The sequence below is a fragment of the Equus przewalskii genome, chromosome 1 (assembly GCF_037783145.1).
Source record: "Equus przewalskii isolate Varuska chromosome 1, EquPr2, whole genome shotgun sequence".
Classification (NCBI taxonomy): domain Eukaryota; kingdom Metazoa; phylum Chordata; class Mammalia; order Perissodactyla; family Equidae; genus Equus; species Equus przewalskii.
Window position 1 is genome coordinate 155,622,222 of NC_091831.1, and position 16,806 is coordinate 155,639,027.

The 16,806-nt window shown below is 35.9% G+C and overlaps 1 protein-coding gene and 1 pseudogene across 1 annotated transcript; both read left to right on the plus strand.

Annotated features, from left to right (window-relative positions):
• Window positions 1-1,936: 1,936 nt before the first annotated feature.
• LOC103559889 (olfactory receptor 4N2-like) lies at window positions 1,937-2,866 on the plus strand. The gene has a single exon (XM_008533702.2). The coding sequence runs from the start codon at window positions 1,943-1,945 to the stop codon at window positions 2,864-2,866; it is 924 nt and encodes a 307-aa protein (XP_008531924.2). The 5' UTR covers window positions 1,937-1,942.
• A 12,027-nt stretch (window positions 2,867-14,893) lies between these two features.
• Window positions 14,894-15,846, plus strand: LOC139081929 (olfactory receptor 4K2-like; annotated as a pseudogene).
• Window positions 15,847-16,806: the final 960 nt, after the last annotated feature.

Below are 16,806 nucleotides of genomic sequence, written 5' to 3' on the forward strand. Positions count from 1 at the left end.
GCTTTGCCTTTGTGTGTGTGTGGTGTATGTATACATATATATACTAATATGTTGAAGTATGACTTTTATAAATTCCACCTGTGGCTGCTAGTAACACATGGGAACTCATATATTGACCTCTTTATTCAGCTCTAGAGATGCTTCAAGCAGATAATTTTAATGTTTTCTAAAATATGTACCCTAACAATGCACTATATAGATTTACTGGGGGCTGTTTTTCAACTTTTCTACTTATCTCCTCTTCTATTTCCCCCTCACCTTTCTCTCTTCCTGTCTTTCTTTTCCAAGTACTGACTCACTAGCATTTTCCTTCAAAGATTTTCCTTCTTCTTTGTACCCCATGTTCAACAGAACTTACTTAAAACAAATGTGCTATTTAGCTAAATAGTATGGGGATGTTGGTATATATTACCTTTTACTTTTCTTCAGATCAGCAATTTTCAAACTTTAAAAACATTTCATACCCATAAAACATTTTTGAGCATGTACCTTAAATATATGCACATTGATTTTAAAGTGTATATGTACTAATATATACTGCAAATATTAAAAAGCATTATTTTGAGAAGAATAAAATTAAAATGCAGTGTTATATGCATATATATGCATAATTATATACCTGTACTAAATATTTATAAAATACTATTTTCTTTGCACTCCTCAATGGATCATTATGTGCCCCTTTTGGAATGAGCATATATCACGGAAGTGAGACATAAATCAGTATTTCCCACCATAACTAGTATTCTTTTATTTAGACATAGTTCAACCTCTAATTCTAAGCCCTTTAAAGGAGTGATTTTAGATTAGAAATATTATTTTTAGTTATTCAAGTACACAAAAAAGAGCATCCATTGATTAAAGCTGGTTTAATAATGTTTTTATGTGTTTAAACTAAATAGTACACACCTTCATTCTTCTACTTGTCAATCCAAACAAAAAAGAAAAGTCATTCTAAACTTAAGTAATGTAACCACAGTAGCTTTAGTTTTCCTGTTTTTGAAAGGAATAGATTAGACTGTAGAATCTTTATTATTATTCCCATCTCTTTTATGCTATTACTTTATGAATTCAGGTAATTAATTTTCAAAAATTTTACACTGGCATATTTTGTATTACAGCATTTGGTGTTTGAAAAACTCTCCCTTAAGTGCCATAGTGGGATCAGAGAAAGAGGGAGATTGGGAAAATATAATACGCAACTGAGATTCAGAGGCTGTTAATTAAGCTGCATGAACAAGGTATGGAGCGGCTACATAAGTGGTACTTAACTAGGGATACAGCAAGGAAACCACCTCCAAGTTAGGTGAAAAGTAAAGTTATTGTTGAGATCCTGGTGATCAATTTGGAATCAGAGTAATACAAGGACACAAGAGCAGAGGAGGACAAGAAGGAAATTAATAAGAGAATACAGAGTGCAAGGCAGAAAGTTATTAGGCAGGAAATGGGAATTCCACAGAAACTGAAGAAAGGAAATTTTTTGTAAAAATTTGGGGTTGGTAGATGAGGAGAAAAGGGGTGTTTATTCAAGAAAAGAGCTCGGCTGCAAGCACAGTACAACCACAAGAATGCAAAGATCTTGATAATTGGAGTTAGGTTGTATCTCATTCAGGAAACTTCTCTTTTGGCTCAGGAAGGTAGGAATTCCAAGGTGTGGTATGACAGACTCTTAATGTGGAGAACTGTCCTATAGAAGCATATGGTTGAATGGCAATATGCATGTGGCTTTGGGAAGAGGATTTTTGTTTGTTTGCTTGCTTTAAATCTAGAGAAAGGAAAGGTTTGGAGTTTACCCAGGATATTGGAGAGGGTTGAGACATGTTGCTTTTAGCTGAAGTGATGGATATATGTCAAATATTTAACTACAGAAGAACTAAGGTCTAGATGGAAGAAATAGTCGTAACAATAAACTCTGCTTCTTGATGCACTACAGACAGAGGAGATGGAGAGCAATAACAGTACAGTGGTGTCAGAATTCATACTCCTTGGTCTTACCCAATCTCGAGATATTCAGCTCCTGGTCTTTGTGCTAGTTTTAATTTTCTACCTCATCATCCTCCCTGGAAATTTCCTCATCATTCTCACCATCAGATTAGACCCTGGCCTCACAGCCCCCCTCTACTTCTTTCTGGGCAACTTGGCCTTCCTGGATGCATCCTACTCCTTCATTGTGGCTCCCAGGATGCTGGTGGACTTCCTCTCTGATAAGAAGGTAATCTCCTACAAATGCTGCATCACTCAGCTCTTTTTCTTGCACTTCCTTGGAGGAGGGGAGGCATTACTCCTTGTTGTGATGGCCTTTGACCGCTACATGGCCATCTGTCGTCCTTTACACTATTCAACTGTCATGAACCCCAGAGCCTGCTATGTCTTGCTCTTGGCTCTGTGGCTTGGAGGCTTTGTCCACTCCATTATCCAGGTGGCCCTCATCCTCCACTTGCCCTTCTGTGGCCCAAACCGACTGGATAATTTCTTCTGTGATGTGCCTCAGGTTATCAAGCTGGCCTACACGGACACCTTTGTAGTGGAACTCCTGATGGTCTTCAACAGTGGTCTGATGACCCTCCTGTGCTTCCTAGGGCTTCTGGCCTCCTATGCAGTCATCCTCTGCCGTGTACGTGGGTCCTCCTCTGAGGGGAAGAGCAAAGCAATGTCCACATGCACTACCCATATCATTGTTATATTTCTCATGTTTGGGCCTGGAATCTTCATCTACACTCGCCCATTTAGAGCCTTCCCAGCTGACAAGGTGGTTTCTCTCTTTCACACAGTGATCTTTCCTTTGTTGAATCCTGTGATTTATACCCTTCGAAACCAGGAAGTGAAATCTTCCATGAAGAGGTTGTTTAATCAGCACACAGCCTAATTGAAGGCAAAACATAATATGAAAATCAAGACTGGAGCATTTCATCCAAAATTTACTTATTCATTTCCAAATACTTAATTTATTGAGCAGCTCTCATTTGTCAGGACTATTCTAGGCTCTGGGAGAAAGAGCTATTAGAGACAGGTAAAGTCACTGCTCTCTTGGAATCTAGTGGGAATAGACAGCCCATTAAGATAGAAAATAAACAGCATGGTTTAAGGGAGATATATTGTCCTGAAGGAACTAAAAAGAAAATCAAAATGATAGCTAGATAGGTAGGTAGGTAGATAGATAGGTAGACAGACAGATTGATCGATAGATAGATTGATAGATGATAGATAGAGAGTGTGGGGTGGAGGTAATCAGTTTACTTTCAGTCTTCAAGCAGGCCCTTCTTGAGGAGGTGACATTGGCTGCTATCTAGATAAACTGAAAGAGTCAACCATAGGAATGTCTGGAGGCAGGAAATTCTAGGCAGAGGGAACAGATAATGCAAAAACCTGAAGATGGTAACAAACTTGGTACATTTGAGGAACACCACAAAGTTCAAATTGATGAGGTATAATAAGTGCATGTGAAAATAATTAGAATTAAAGTTGGAGATATTGGTAGCGTCCGACACACATATGGGTCTATGAAGGGAATGTAAAGAGTTTGATATTTTTCATGATTATAAGAAGAAATCGTTCTAAATCTTTATGCAACATAATGATTTCAGTTATCCAGTTTCATAAATGACTTAGGGCTGTAAACTCAAGATTCTGTACAGATATCAAAGAGTTTAAAATATCATGAGGGAAATATTATGCTTATAAGTATATTCTGAAAGAAATTAAACTGCAAATTTTTCTTCCATAATTAGAGGAAGGCAAAAAATCTGGATATTTTCATATGCAAAGATCATCGAAACATTTTACTTTCTTTTTTTTCAGAACTTCATGATTATTTCTAGCAAATTTTCATGATTCCTAGCTGTTTGTTGATTTCAACCCCAACTGATTTCATGCTGAACATAATGATAATTCTTTGGTGGATCAGTCAGGAATCTATCACAGATAGCAGAAGCCATTTTAGTTATTTTAAACATAATGTGATTTAATATGGAGAATTATATGCTTACAAAATAGTTGAAAAGTCTAGGAGAAAACACTATAGGTTGGGCATCCAGAGACATCACCCAGAACAACACAGGAGACCCAGGCTGTCAAAGGAGCTGTTCTTGCTGTAATCTTTGCCAGCTGTTGTCTCAAAAATACCACCACATTAGCCATAAGACAAGGAACGACACAATGACCTAGAGCCTCTGTGTGCCTATCAGATCTCACCTAGCAAAACAGAAGTCTCAACCGCTAAAACCTCTATGCCTAATTAAATTATCCAAATTCAAGTTTCTTATGAGTACACTGAATGGGCAGCATCCAAAACAAATCTGGAACCCAAAATGCAAAAGATTTTGAATTAATTTTTTTGTATTTTATATTTTAAAATTAATCAAATATTAAAATATAAATGATTTGCATGATAAAAATATTTAGGCTATAGAGAAAAAATGTCTTCATATCTGAGATATCTCCTTCCTTAGCCTCACTCTCAGCTTATCACGTTGTTTCCTATTTCACTGAGAAAAGAAGAAGAAAAGAATTCCTCAAGCTCCTAACACTACATCTACCCTTTTATCTGCTTCTGAAACTGTTTTCTTTCATCTCTCCTCAGACTGGATGACCTGATATTGCTCCTAAAAAAGTCATCTCCTCCATCTGTGCATCAGAATCCATCCCCTCTTTCCTACTGTGGTCAATTACTTTGGTAATTCTTTCTCTCTTCCACATCATCAACTTTTTCCTCCCTATTGGAGTTTTCCATTAGCATATAACCACATTTCTTTCATCTTAAATAAAACCTCTTTGTAACCTTTCTCTCTCCATATATTACCCTAATTTCTCTCCTTCCTTTTATAGCAAAGCTCCTCAAAAGTTGTTTATGCTTAGAAATAGATTTTTTAGAGTAGTTTTAGATTTACAGAGAAGTTGAACAGAAAATAGAGTTCCCATACACCCTCTGGCCCCCACTACACACATGTATTTGCCCCTATTAATATCTTGCATTAGTGTAGTACTTTTGTTATAATTGAACCAATATTGATACATTATTTTAAAATAAAGTTCATAGTTTACATTTGGTTCACATTTTGTGTACGATTTTATGGATTTTAACAAATGCATGTCACATATCGAGCATTACAGTATCGTACAGAGTAGTTTTACTGTCCTAAAAATCCTCTGTGCTCTGTGTATTTATCCTGCCCTCTCCCCCAAGCCCCTGGCAACCACTGCCCATTTTACTGTCTCTCTACTTTTGCCTTTTCCAGAATGTCGTATAGTTGAAGTCATATAGTATGCAGGCTTGTCAGGCTGGCATGTTTATACTGTCTGCTTCAAATTTCTTCCCTTTTCAACTCACCCAATCATGCCAATATAACAGCTTTTGTCATGGTCACAAATGATGCCTAGTCTGGTCTCATCACATTTGACCTCTGAGCAGCACTTGACACAGTGGATCACTGCCTTCCCAGGACTCTCCACTTTCATAGTCTCCTCTCTACCTAACCAGCTGTTTTTTTATTCTTCTTTGAGAGTTTTTCCTTAGCTACTTAGCTTTCTTGGCTTTAAATTCCATCTATATGTTGATAACCTCTACGCATAGCTTTCTCATGAACTCTAGACTCCTCTGCTCAGCAGCCCATGCCACTGCCACAGCTCTACTTTCATTTCGTAGTATTACCTCAAGCATAACATCCCAGACTGACCCTTGATCTTCACCACACCCTTCTCCCCACCCCACACTCCATCTCAGTTAATTGCAATTCCATCTTTCCAGTTTCTGGTCCAAAATTTTGGATTCACAATATTTTAGAAATATTTTCTCTCATATTCCACATCCAATCTGTTAAAAAATCTAGATTAACTCTGCCATCATAAAATTGCCTGATTAGATCATCTCTCCCTCAAATTCTACCTCCTAGACCCAAACCACCATAATCTTGTGTGTACGTTATGGCTGTATCCTCTTTATTGTTCTCACTTCCTCTGTTGTCTCATTTTGGTTTATTCTCATCTGAGCATCCAGAATGCTCTTGTTCAAGTAGTCATGTCATTTCCCTTCTCTTCTCAAGATCCTCAGTGAGTTTCATCTTACTTAAAGTAAGAGCTAATGTCTTTCCTCATTGTCTATTAAGATCCATACGACCTTATCTATATGCCCCAACTCCTAACCCTTTCCACATTCTGACATCTTATCCTACTACAGCCCATCTCACTCACTCTATTCAGCCCTACCCTCCTCCTGATCCTTGAACATGCCAGGCTGCTCTCTACTCTGGACACTTGACTTGCTGTTTCCTCTGTCTGGAAGGTGTTTCCCAAGATATTGGCATGATTCACTTCATAATTTCTTTCACAACTTCCCTCACCTTCCATGTGAGAACTTCCCTAATCACCCTATTGAAATTTGCAATGATCTCCCACAAAACTCCATAACCCACTTCCCTGCTTTACTTTTGTCCATACGATTTATCATGTTTTAATATGACATATGTTCCACATATTTATTGCCTGTTTTTTCATAGTATGTAACGTCCATGAAAGAAGAGATTTGTTTGTTTGTTCTGTCTACTGCCTAGCACGAAGAAGGTGCTCATAAATATTTATTAGAGAAATGAATTAAAGGATAATTTGAAAGTTACACCACACAGAAATATCTAATATTAAAATTTTATCAGTTTTACGTGTATAAATACATTATTATTTTTATAAAAATTGGATCATATTATACATGTAGTTTATAACTTGTTCTTTTCTCTTAATATTATGGGCACGTTCTAAATAAGTAAATGTAGAACATGATACTCTTTTAAATGACTATGAATTATTCAATTACCATTTTTAAATTATTATTGATTTAAGTAATCACTGCTTTTGTATATTTAGGTTATTGCTATCATAGGCTAAGTTCATGTAATAATGTTTTAAATATAAAATTTCACACTTACTTGCTTATTTTCTGAAAATAAGGTTTTAGAAGTACAATCACTAAGTCATAAGGTATAAATATTGATGTACAGCAAAATTATGTCAATTTAATTTTCCACCAACAATGTATGAAATTATCTGTCCTTGCTATTTCCGATAGTATTATTTTCCTTCTTTCAAAGATTTGCCACTTGGAAAAGACAAAAGTATTATAGTTATTATAGCTTTCAATTTTGACTGTTACAATGTCCATTCATTAAATGTACATTTTCATGGACTCAATTTTCATGTTAATTGCTTACTTTTAAAAATAAGCCTGTTTATTTTATCCATTTGATTTAAATCACTGATTGACAAATGAAATAAATTAATTCTGTAATTTATGTTTAAAAGATTTAATCAGTTCTTAAAATAAAACCAGGATCCCTGCTTCTGATCAAGAAGGAGTAGCAGGAACTGAATTTACCTTCTTGCCTGAAACAACAGAAAAATGGACAAAAATACAAAACAGCAGATTTCAAGACACTGAACATCAGGCAACAAATGGTAAAAAAAAATCCTGTGAGCTCTATGGCTGCCCAACTTATTTCTCTGAGAGAATTTCTGGGGCACAATGAGGGACGAGGGAACCAGGGGGAGTCAGCAGACTCTGTGTTGAGAAGCACCTGAGTTTCTGGGGTCCCAGAATCTAAGCAGCCCTGATTATTTTCCTTGTAGAATGATATCAGAAACCATGGTCCGGGTGCTAGGTGTGTTTTTATTGTGGCTAAAATAACAAAATTATCTTTGTTTTCGGTGTTTTACTTCCCTTTATCTTTAATGCTCTACTTGAGTATTTGCTAACCTGTTCTGATATATAGCTACAATTTTCTGATTTTGTCTCCCAATTGGTTTTTTAGTCTCCATTTCATTTATTTCTGGTTTGATTTTTATTATTACCTTCCTTCTACTGATTTGGGGACTTTTTTTTTTCCTGAAAAAGATTCACCCTGAGCTAATGTCTGTGCCAATCTTCCTCTATTTTGTATGTGGGTCATCACCACAGTGTGGCTGAAGAGTGGTGCAGGTCTGGGGCTAACATCCAAACCCATAGGCAGCCAAAGAGGAGTGCACAAACTTAACCACTAGGCCAGAGACCAGCCCATGATTTGGGGCCTTTTCTGTCCTTATTTTTCTAGTTCTTTTAGGTATACTGTTAAATTTTTTATTTGAGATTTTTGTTTTCTGAGGTTAGCCTATACTGCTATAAACTTCTTAGTTTAGTACCATTTAGTATTACTTTTGCTGTATTCCTAAGTTTTGGTATGTTGTATTTTCCTTTTCATGTGTCTTCAGGTATTTTTCTATTTCTCCTTTGACTTATTCATTGAACCAATAATTTTTCAGTAGTATTTTGTTTAATCTCCACATATTTGTGGCTTTTCCAGTTTTCTTCTTGTAGTTGATTTCTCATTTCATACTTTTGTGGTCAGAAGAGATTCTTGGTATTATTTCAATCTTCTTAAATATATTGAGAGTTGTTCTGTGGCCTAATATGTGATCTATCCTAGAGAATGTTCCATTTGCATTTAAAAAAATGTGTTTTCTGCAGTTCTTGGACGCAATGTTCGTATTTAACTGTTAAGCCTGTCTAGTCTGATATGTCATTTAAGGCCAATATTTCCTTCTGTTTGATTCATCTATCCATTGATATAAGCGGGGTGTTAAAGTCCCCTACTATTATTGTGTTGCTGTCAATATCTCCTTTTATGTCTGTTAATAATTACTTTATGTATTTAGGTGTTCTATATTGGGTGCATAGATATTCATAAGCATTATGTCCTCTTCTTAGATTAGACCCCTTATCATTATGTAGGGCCCTTCTTTTTCTCTTGGTATAGTTTTTGTTTTAAAGTCTATTTTGTCTGATATAAGCATTGCTACCTCAGCTTTCTTATTTGTTTCCATTTGCATGGAGTATATTTTTCCATCCCTTCACTTTCAGTTTGTGAGCGTCTTTAAGTCTAAGGTGTGTGTCTTGCATGAAGCATAAATATGGGTCTTCTTTTTTTTTTAGTCTATTCAGCCACTTTATGTCTTCTGATTGGAGCATTCAGTCCATTGGCATTTAATAGCTATTGATGCGTGTACTTATTGACATGTCATTACTTTATTTCCAAGTATTTTAGTAGTTCTTCTCTGTTCTTTCTAATTCTCTTGCTATTTTCCTTTTGGTTTTGGTGACTTTCTTCAGTATTATGTTTGGATTCCTTTTTTCTTAATCTTTTGTGTATTTATTATAGGTTTCTGATTTGTGATTACCATGAAGTTCATATATAATACCTTATGTAAACAACAATCTATATTGAGTTGATAGTATCATAAGTTTGACCTCTTAACTGTGAACTTTTACTGCCCCTCACATTTTATGTTTTTAATACCATATTTTAACACTTTTTTGTGTTTTCGTGTATCCCTTAACCTCCTATCATTTTTCTTTTGACCTTCATAGTAGCTACATAGATGATTGATCTCTTACTTTTACTGTATATTTTCCTTTACCAGTGATTTTTTTCATTGATAGTTTTCTTATTCCTATTTGTGGTCTTTTTTTTTTCCACTTAAATAAATCCCTTTAACATTTCTTATAAGGCTAGTGTAGTGGTGATAAACTCCTTTAGTTTTCATTTGTCTGGGAAACTCTTCGTTTCTCCTTCCATTCTGAATGATAACCTTGCCTGGTAGAGTCAGTGGATGTAGGTTTTTTCATTTCAGCACTTTGAATATATCATGTCACTCCCTTCTAGCCTAAAGAATTCTGCTGAGAAGTCAGCTAATAGCCTCATGAAGTTTCCTTTCTATGTAACTTACTGCCTTTCTCTTGCAGCTTTTAGTATTCTCTCTTTATCTTTAAAGCTTCACATTTTAACTATAATATGTGAGCCTTGGGACTTGGTGTGGGCCTTGGTGTGGGCCTCTTTGGGTTTATCTTGTTTGGTGCTCTTTGTGCTTCCTGTACCTGGATGTCTGTTTCCTTCCTCAGGTTAAGGAAGTCGTCAGCTGTTATTTCTTCAAGTAGATTTTCTGCCCCTTTGTCTCTTCTCCTTCCAGGACACCTATAATACTGGTGTTAGTATGCTCGATGTTGTCTCAGGGGTCCCTTAGACTGTCCTTGTTCTTTATAATTAATTTTCTCAGCTTAGGTGATTTCCTCTACTCTTTCATCCAGATCATTGATCCATTCTTTTGTATCATCTACTCTGATGTTGATTCCCTCTAGTGAATTTTTCATTTCCATTTTTGTATTCTTCAGTTCTGATTGATTCTTTTTTATGTTTCCCAATACTTTGTTGAAATTCTCACTGTGTTCATCTATTCTCCCAAGAGCATCCTTATGAGTATTAGTTTGTACTTTTTATTAGGTGGATTGTTTATCCCTGTTTTGTTTGTTATTTTTTTCCTGAGGATTTGTCCTATTCCCTTATTTGGAACGTATTCCTTTGTCTCCTCATTATGCCTACTTCTCTGTTTATATCAATGTATTAGGAAGATCAGCTATATCTCTCAATCTTGGAAATGTGGCTTTATGTAAGAGATGCTTTATGGGGCCCAGCAATGTGCTTCCCTCTCATTGCCTATTCCAAATATTCCAGGAGTGTCCCCTCTGTGAGCCATGTGTGCCCTTTTGTTGTGGTGTGGTGACTTTTGCCTCAGGCTTATGAGTAGGCTAGGCTAGACCCCAGGCAAGCTGGTTGTGAGGCTCAGGAATCTGAAGCTCCTGTGGTTACTTTATTGGGTGTGGCAAACCTCAGCACAGGGGGTCCAAAGATTAGGTCTCACTGTTTCATTAAGCCTGTGCTTCTGCGTGTCAACTTTATAAGTGTTTCTCCATTTTACTTCCTTCCTTTAGGTGGGACAGGATGGCTAGAGTGGACTGGAGTTAAATATTTCCCTTCTCCCACAGGGAAGGCTACAGATGACTGGAGGACTGAAGTTGAGTATTTCCCTTCTGCTAGTTAGAATCAGTTAAGCTCTGATAATACTAGAGCAGGTTAAATTCTGCTTGACTGGTTTCTCCTCAGGGCAGGCCTTGTTAAGAACAGAGTGCCCTGACATATTTCAAAATCGTTTCTCTTCCCCTCTCCCTGACTGAAGCAAAGGGAGATTTTTCTCCAATATTTACTGTGAGAACCTCATCCAACTCTTATAGGTAAATATCAAAAGACTGTGTCCCTATGACTGAGTCGCTGGAATTTTGAACTCTCACAGTTTTCTTCACTAAACCTCTAGCAATTTGTCAATTACAGTTCAAGTTTTCCTACCCAGCACTGGTTCCAAGGACAGTTTCCCCTCTTGAGTGTCTGCTCTTGCAAGTGGTGAATCCCTGTATTTGCTGGTCTCTCTCTCCAATCTTGGCGGCAGTAGGTTTTTTTCAGTGTCATTATCTCTCTTACAGATCCTAGAAGAGTTGTTGATTTTTCAGTCTGTTCAGCTTTGTACTTGTTAGGATGGAGTGGCGACCTCCAAGCTCCTTACATGCAGAACCGGAAACCAAAAGTCCTCATCTCACCTTTCTTTTTTCTTCTTTAATTTTTTCATACATGCTTTGGAATTATATATATATATATTACATATGTATCATATATATATATATATTACATATGTATCATATATATTTATATATATATGATACATCTGATTTCTTTCATGTAGAATGTTTTTAAGTTTCATCTAGGTATCAGTACTTCATATTTCATTCCATTTTATGGCTGAACAATAATCCATTGTCTGGCTATACCACATTTTGTTTCCTCATTTATCAGTTGATAGATATCACCACCTTTTGGCCATTGAAAATAGTGCTGCTATAAACATTCATGTACAAATTTTTGACACAAAGTGCTGCATATTGTATGATTCCTTTTATATCAAATGCTGAGAATACACAAATCGATATAGACAGAAAATAGATTGGTAATTGCTAGGAGATGAGGGAAGGGAGATTTGAGAGTGAATGCTTAATGGCTAGAGAGTTTCCCTTTGGAGTGATAAAAATGTTCTGGAACTAGATGATGGTAATCATTCATGTGTAGATCTTTTTGTGGACTTACATCTTCATTTCCTTTGGGTGAATATCTAACACAATTTTTCTGAGTTATATGGTAACCATATGCTTCACTTTATGTAAATTGCCAAGCTGTTTTCCAAATTACCATTTTACATTCCCACCAGCAATATATGAGAGTTCCAATTGCATTCTGTTGTATTCTTAATACAATGTTTCCTTCCAGTCAGTGGAATATCTTTTCATTTACTTAACAATAACTTTTCAAAGAGCAGAAGTTTTAAATTTTGATTTAGCCCAAGTTATCATTTTTTTTCTTTTCTTAGAAAATTTTGCCTAACTCTAATTTATAAAGACTATCCAATTGTTCTAACAAAGAATAATTGTCCTTTGTTGAAAAGTCTTTTCTTTCCTACTGAATTATTTTGGCAGCTCTGTTAATGATAAGTTACTATGTATGTGTAATTATTCTGGACCCTCCATTCTGTTACATTCATCTGCTTGTCTACCCTTAGGTAAACACCACACTGTATTGACTACTACAGGTTTATATGAAATGTTGAAAACAGTGTGAGCCTAATAAATGTGCACTTCTAACAAATTGTTTTGATGATTTTAGGTCCCCAAATAAATTTTTAGCTCCAAAAATAAGTGTTTTTCTATCCATGAACATAGCCTGCAACCTGCCTCCTCATCTCTTTATCCTGGGATCCAAGCAGATGGAAAAGGCGCAATGGTGGAATCATATATGGAATCTTAAAACTTCTGCTCATATTATACAAGTCATGTATCCAGGCTTTGGTAAATAAAGTGGGAATTATACTCCTCCCACAGTGAGAAAGGGTCCCTGAATGGATGGGCTGAGTAGAATAAACGGCCAAATTTGATTTTAAAAAATGCAATCTGTCATAGAAATTTCCACTGGATAATAATTACATTGTTTTTATTCAACAAATAATTCATAATGACAGAGTTACTTGGAGTTCTCGTTTTGTTAATCACAATCACATTCGCATTGCTAATACCTTAGTTAAAGTGATCTCTTTATAACTATTCCAATTAATAATCTGGTGCCATTAACTTCTCCCTTCTCCAAACCATCTGGGTAAATCCTTAAAAAATACTATTTTCAAGTCAACATAATCCTGCCTACAATCTTAAAATGGCTTTTTGTTGTTCTTAACATCAAGTTATATTTTAGAGTGGCATTCTTGTTCTTCCAATCTGCTCACCAAATACTTGCTCCTGAAAATAAGTTGCAGTTTTATTCCCAACATACATTTTATTTTCCTGCCAATCAAAATTTCGGTTTTAATTCTAGGTCAAGTTCATGACGTTTCTCCTGCAAGAACACTTTCTTGATTAAGTAAGCACATTATAAATTTTTCCTTTACCTAAAATCCAGTTTACTCATGATCTCTGAGAATTGGTTGAACACTAGGTTTATTTGGCTGTATTTTTTTCACCCATTGTTTTGTTTATGGGTGTCCAATATCTCCAAAGAACCTATAAATTACTTGAAGCAGATGTGAAGGTTTTGGGATTTTATTCTCCACTGCCTCGAGAACAGGGTTAGATAACTGAATGCTTATTAAAATTCATTGATACTTCCTGCTACCTCTTAAAGGATGGCTTTCCCAAGTTCCATTCCCTGAATCTCTCAGGTCCAGGTGAAAACAAATGTTGTAAATTCCTGGAAGACTGTTGAAATATCTTCCTGTTGCAAACCAAATAATACCATCTTTGTTGTTTAATAAATCTCGTTGCAAGAGGATTTCTTGGTCAATTCCCAAGTCTCTGCAACATCCATTTAATCTACAAATGCTAAACAACTAAATGATTCAACTAGTTCATTGATTTTCATTTAAAATTACCTCCTATATGCTGTCTGTAAGAGCCTATTTAACACTGTGAATAATCTAAAGCCCTGATCCCACTATAGATCTGGTAAGCAAAACTGTTTTACAAACGATTTCTACCAAAGGATTTTAAATGTCTGCCTTTCTTACTTCCATCTTCTACTCTCTATTCCTTCAGCTGAGGTCAATAAAGCAGTTTATGCATGTTAGCAAATATGAAGGGAGAATTCAAGCAAGGTGCCGCTAAAGAGATTGATCTTTGAGCTCTTTTCCTTAAAAGTGATGTGATACATTCTTTCGGAGACAAAGATAAAATTTTAAGTCATAAAATTGTAAGTGTTTGCAGGAGGAACAGATATATTATGACAGACAAGAAATTGAGAAGAAAAGAAGTTAAATGCCTTTCCTTGGGCTGTTTGGCTATATTGTAGTAAAACTGGACAATAAATCAATCTTCTTTCATTGGATAAGTATCAGCAAAACTAATTTTCTCTGTGTTCCTGGTAGATTTCAACCAGATAATTTTTACATGTGAATATGTTAACAATTCTTCTATGGAAATTTACAAAAGATCTATGTGTTCATTAAAGTCTCTTTATAACGTTGCTTAAGAGCCCATGTTGCACATATGTGATGGAATTTTTATATGTTCTTTCAATAAAGATATACTTATGCATGAATTATAAATGACTAAATGTGTCTGTGTTTAACACATTGTCAGCCCAAAGTACTTAGCTAATGTTGGCTATTATCTTTAGAATTATATAGGCAAATGGATGGACAGATAAGTAAATAACGGCATCTGTTCAGGATGCCATAATCTCAACTTGAGTGTCATTTAGTGCCAGAGAGGAAAGTGTCATTTGAACATCCATGATTTAAGTGGTATTTCACTATGAGCCTTAGTATCCTATAATTATCTTTCAAACCAATATACCAAAATAGGATGGAAAGAACAGTAAAGATAAGTTTTTGTGGAGGAAATGAAGTCTACAAAAGTGGATTCTTGGAAATGGAGCTTTTGCTTCGATAGACTCATACTTTCTCTTGATTTTTTTCTTCCTTTGATACAGGCTTCCACATATCACTCAAGACAATGGATGTGCCCAATAAGTCTACTGTTTCTGAATTTGTTTTGCTGGGACTCTCTAATTCCTGAGAGCTACAGATGTTTTCCTCCATGGTATATTCATAGTTCTATGTGGCAACAATGGTGGATCATAGAGTCATAGTCATCACAGTTATAGCTGACTCTCACCTACACTCTCCTATGTATTTCCTGCTTACCAACTTTTCTATCATTGACATGTCTCTTGCTTCCTTTGCCACCCCTAATATGATTACAGACTACCTCACTGGACATAGAAGCATCTCCTTTGATCGCTGCATCCCCAGATATTTTTTCTACACCTTTTTACTGGTACTGGGATCATTTTACTCATGGCTATGCCCTTTGACAGGTATATTGCAATATGCAAGCCTCTCCGCTATGCTTCAATCATAAGTCCCCAAGTCTATGTTGCTCTCATGGTGGCTTCCTGGGTTGTGGGATTCTTGCATTCAATAAGCCAGGTCATACTTGCTCTCGTGTTACCATTCTGTGGTCCCAATGAGGTAGACAGCTTTTTCTGTGACTTTCCTGTGGTGTTCCAGTTGGCTTGTATGGATACTTATGTCCTGGGCCTCTTTACTATCTCAACAAGTGGTATAATTGCCTTGCCCTGCTTTATTCTTTTGTTCAGTTCTTATGTTGTTGTCCTGTGTAATATCAAACATCATTCTTCAAGAGGATCATGTAAGACCCTTTCTACCTGCACAGCTCTTTTCATTGTTGTCTTCATGTTCTCTGGGCCATGCATCTTCTTCTATATGTGGTCACTCAGTAGTTTTCTGGTAGACAAGATCCTGTCTGTGTTTTATACCATCTTTACTCTCATTCTGAAGCCAGTAATCTATATGTTGAGGAATCAAGAAGTGAAGACAGCCATGAGGAAACTGAAGAATAGGCTCCTAAATTCCAGCAAGACAACTCCTTCACATCATTTATAGTTTTATCTCCAAGTACTAGTTAACTTCTAGCTTCAACTTTCTAGGCACTAAGTGCCACAGTTTTTGTGTACACAGCATTTGTCATAATGCTGTGATAGGCTCTTATTTCTGGAGTTCTTATCAAATTTTGTGAGGGAATAGGTATGTTCATTTTAAAACTATTCTCAGGCGTATGTTTAAAACACATTTTAAATTTCAGAAAAGCAAATTGACAGAAACAAATTCTTCCAGAAGCAAAGAGGATCTATAAGAATGCCAAGAGTGACTGTTACACTTAGGAATTTCAATATTAATATTTCATTCATGGGAAAAGAGGAGCAAAAAAATGAGAAGAGAAAGTACAGATTAAGGAGAACTGGAGATAATAAGTTACATACAACTAGCAGCTGAGTTACTCGGAAAGTTGTCCCTAAAGTATGACAAATTAGCAAGATTGCTATAAACCTTAGAAACTCCCTACTGCTGTGGGAGTAGCTCTGACAGCTAGACAATGATTTTCTACATATTTCTCTGAGTCATTCATACTTAACATTTAAACCAATTTATGATCTCTTCTATTAAAGAAAACCCTGGATAGACTTCATTACAAGTGTTGATGGGGTCCAAAGAGAATGCTGTAAGTAGAGGAGTCTCCACCACTCACTTTGGCTAATAAGTAAAGAAATACAGCCATGATAACTCCTTGTGATAATGCAGAGCGAATAAAGAGGCTGGAGAAGTCTGCAAATCAGAAAGTGTTATGAAACGAGTTTCAAAGCAGTACATTTTGTTTCATACAGACACTATGTAAGCTTAATGCCTGGAAAGTTAAAACCAGAATTAAATTAGAAGATGCAGTTTATGATAAAAGCGAATTTATGGAGAGCCTATGCTTTCATTTTAAAGTATTATATTGCTTCACACTTTGCTTAAATTACTTTTCAAGATCTGGATGACATATTTGGAAGGAATTTGTGTTTA